The 3059-nt window shown below is 57.7% G+C and overlaps 2 protein-coding genes across 2 annotated transcripts in view; one reads left to right on the top strand and one right to left on the bottom strand.

Moving 5' to 3' along the window:
- The window catches only part of BAD (BCL2-associated agonist of cell death), a 6602-nt gene extending 4458 nt beyond the window's left edge, over positions 1 to 2144 (bottom strand). Inside the window, exons 1-2 of the mRNA XM_008567417.1 lie at positions 2064 to 2144; positions 1630 to 1824 (exon numbers count right to left, since the gene is read on the bottom strand). Of these exons, the coding sequence (XP_008565639.1) occupies positions 1630 to 1816 (187 nt within the window). The 5' untranslated portion in view covers positions 1817 to 1824; positions 2064 to 2144. The remainder of the gene's footprint in view (positions 1 to 1629; positions 1825 to 2063) is intronic.
- A 107-nt stretch (positions 2145 to 2251) lies between these two features.
- The window catches only part of GPR137 (G protein-coupled receptor 137), a 4873-nt gene continuing 4065 nt past the window's right edge, over positions 2252 to 3059 (top strand). The window contains exon 1 of the mRNA XM_008567416.1: positions 2252 to 2819. The gene's annotated coding sequence lies outside the window, so the exon portion shown is untranslated. The remainder of the gene's footprint in view (positions 2820 to 3059) is intronic.

The raw sequence follows: 3059 nt of genomic DNA, 5'->3' as shown, positions 1-3059 counted from the left end.
CCACAGCAGACTGGGGCAGGTCTTGTGCTCAGAGCCTTTGCATTCACCTTTCCCTCTGCCTGCAGTTCTCCTCCCGCTGATATTGTAGCAGCCACCCCAGATCCCTTCAAGCCTTGTTTCCAAATGTTTCTTCTCCAACGCCGACCCTGACCATCTCAGTTAAAATCATCCTCTGGCCCCCAGGACTCTAGATTCTCTTTAGTCTGTTTTGTACGCTGCTCTCCAGCACATTATCATCTTTTTTTTTTTTTTAAAGATGACCGGTAAGGGGATCTTAACCCTTGACTTGGTGTTGTCAGCACCACGCTCTCCCAAGTGAGCTAACCGGCCATCCCTATATGGGATCCGAACCCGTGGCCTTGGTGTTGCCAGCACCACACTCTCCCGAGTGAGCCACGGGCCGGCCCTGCATTATCATCTTTTAACATACTGTATAATTTACTCGTTTGTCTGTTTCCGTCCTGTCTCCCCAACCTCACTAGAATGAAACCTCCCCAAAGGCAAGGATTCCTACCTGTTTTGTTCACTGATGTAGCCCTCGCCACTGGAATAGCATGTGGAACCTATTAAGCACTCACTCTGCACAGGATGTGAACACTGAGGTTGGATAGGAACAGTCAGGTGGGGGGAGTGAGAAGTTAAAGAAAGTCATGGAGTCTAGTCTGAGAGAACAAGGGGTGTGTATGTAAGAGAGGAATGACGAGGAGGCCTCCTAAGCCTTCTTATTCTTGAAAATGGGGAGCGGATCATTTAAGCTTCAGCAGTGACATGACCTGCTTTTTATTTTCAGAAGATCTCTGTGGTCATTCTAGGTGCTAAGGCCTGTGCTGGGCGCTGGGGAGGTGGACACTACTGAGAAGTGGCCTCCAGTGCCCATCCTTCCATCTGGGTGCCTGTGCTGCCCCACCCCTACCCAGGCCGGCTGTCTAGAAAGGCTGTCTGCCATTTGGGGTCACCTGCTCCTGACAACTGTGCAAGGATTGCCCGGCTGTGGGCTGTGGGTGTGAGCCCCAGGGCAAGAAAGATCATAGCTCAGAGCTGGAAGGCCCGAACCCAGGAAAACATGTAGCCTGAGGCAGGGCACCAAGGAGACTTCCAGCCCCGCCTCCCAAGGAAGGAAACCCAAACAAGTGTGACCTTAGGCAAGTCACTTCCTCTTAAAGGATCACTGCCTGCCTCTCACTGATTTCTATCATAGCCCACAACAGCAGCTATCTTTTGTGAGCATTTACTGTACACCAGCTCTGTAATGAAGTGCTGCCTATATATTCCAACTAATTAACACAGTCGTCCTAAAATGGTAGTGATTAATTGCTGTTTTACAGAACAGAAAACTGAGACTCAGAGAGGTAGGGACTTGGGCCGGCCCGTGGCTCACTCGGTAGAGTGCGGTGCTGATAACACCAAGGCCGCGGGTTCGGATCCCATATAGGGATGGCCGGTTAGCTCACTGGCTGAGCGTGGTGCTGACAACACCAAGTCAAGGGTTGAGATCCCCTTACCGGTCATCTTTTAAAAAAAAAAAAAAAAAAGAGAGGTAGGGACTTACCCAAAACTTTCAGTGAGTGGTGGATGCAGCTGGAGTGAGGGGCAAGGTGGACAGGCAGGAGATGGTGGTGCAGTACTTACCTCCATGGTGGGTGCTGCTGGTTGCCTGCCCCTGCTGATGACTGGCGTCCCCCAGGAGACCTGGGGCCGGGCAGCGATGCTTGCCGGGGCCTGGGGGCCGGTCCCCCGCAGGGCTGGGGCCCAGGCCCCTATCTGCAGAGCTAGAGTCTTCCTGCTCACTCGGCTCAAATTCTGGGATCTGGAACATACTCTGGGCTGTGGGGACAAGAAAGTAGGTAGTCAGGGCACAGGTGGGGCAAACGGTGGCCGTCGGAGGCGGGGACAGGTGCCCATTGACTCCCTCTCCCACCCTAGCTCCCCCAGGCTCTGCCGGCCTCCCAGGCCCTCATCTGTCCGCTGAGTCTGGCCCGGCAGGGAACTCAACCTGTCTGCCCGAGACCTAAATCTCCCCTCGGAGCCCCGGCCCGCCCGTGGTGACGGCACGCAGGTCTCACCCCAAGCCCGATCTCGAGGCCCCTGACCCGGGCCCGCCGCCTCCCTTCAGTACTGAGGGCGCCCGGCCCTAGTTGCCTGGGCAACGAGTACTGTCACCAACCCGGCCCAATCAGCTCTCGAAATGTCATTCGGGTTGGCCCGGAGGCGGGGCCACTCCAGGCCTGGCCCCGCCCCCGCCGCCCGACCTGCTCCTCGCCCACCACCTTCCTCCTGCGTCCTTCCCTTGTCTCCGATGCCCAGCTCCCGGTGTCCTAACGCCTTGGGCGTGTGTGGGAGCAGGTGAAGGATTCTTTAGAGTTCCCATTTGGAACCTGGAGGCCCGCTTCTGCTGACAAGACTTTCAGCCCCTGTGGCCTTAGTTTTCCCCCCTGTACAATGGGGATAATGACACCTCCCTCAGGAGCCAGTGTGAACGTTGTAAAGGCAGTGGTGACTCCTGTGGGGGAAAACACTTTGCAAAGCCGTACTTGAAGCTCAGCCGTCGGATGCAATTATCATTGCTATTGTTACTACTCCGCCTGTACTAGGTGACAGGGTCAGGGAATCCCGCTTCCTCCTCTTCCTCCCTGGCGGGGAATCCTCGCGCCACTCGCGTCAGGGACAACTCCCAGCGCCATCTCGGGAGCACTCGAGATAAGAGAGGGAGCCTCCTCCCTGGCAGGATGACTGCCCGGGCGCGGGAGAAGGGACAGGGGCCCCTGTGAGCGTGAACCGTAGGATGCGCGGGGCTTCGTGCCCGGCGGGCGGCCGGCCAGGTGAGCGGGAACGGCAGCGGGCCGGGTCACGGGGCGACGGGACAGCGTGGGGGCTTACGAGGCCCTGCGGGTTAAGGCCCGGGGGGGAGGGGGCGGGGCCCGGAGGCCATCTTGACTGTGGGCGGAAGTTTCCTTCAGAGACCTGGTTGGGGGGAAGCCGTTGCCGCCCCCAGCCGGGCGCCGCGAACCCGATTTGGGATGGGGTAGAGAAGCGTGGGAACTGGTGGTACCCCAGACAAG

This window comes from Galeopterus variegatus, unplaced genomic scaffold (assembly GCF_000696425.1).
Source record: "Galeopterus variegatus unplaced genomic scaffold, G_variegatus-3.0.2 Scaffold319, whole genome shotgun sequence".
NCBI classification, from domain to species: Eukaryota; Metazoa; Chordata; class Mammalia; order Dermoptera; family Cynocephalidae; genus Galeopterus; species Galeopterus variegatus.
The sequence above is the reverse complement of the archived record's forward strand: the minus strand, read 5'-3'. Positions and strand labels throughout refer to the sequence as shown.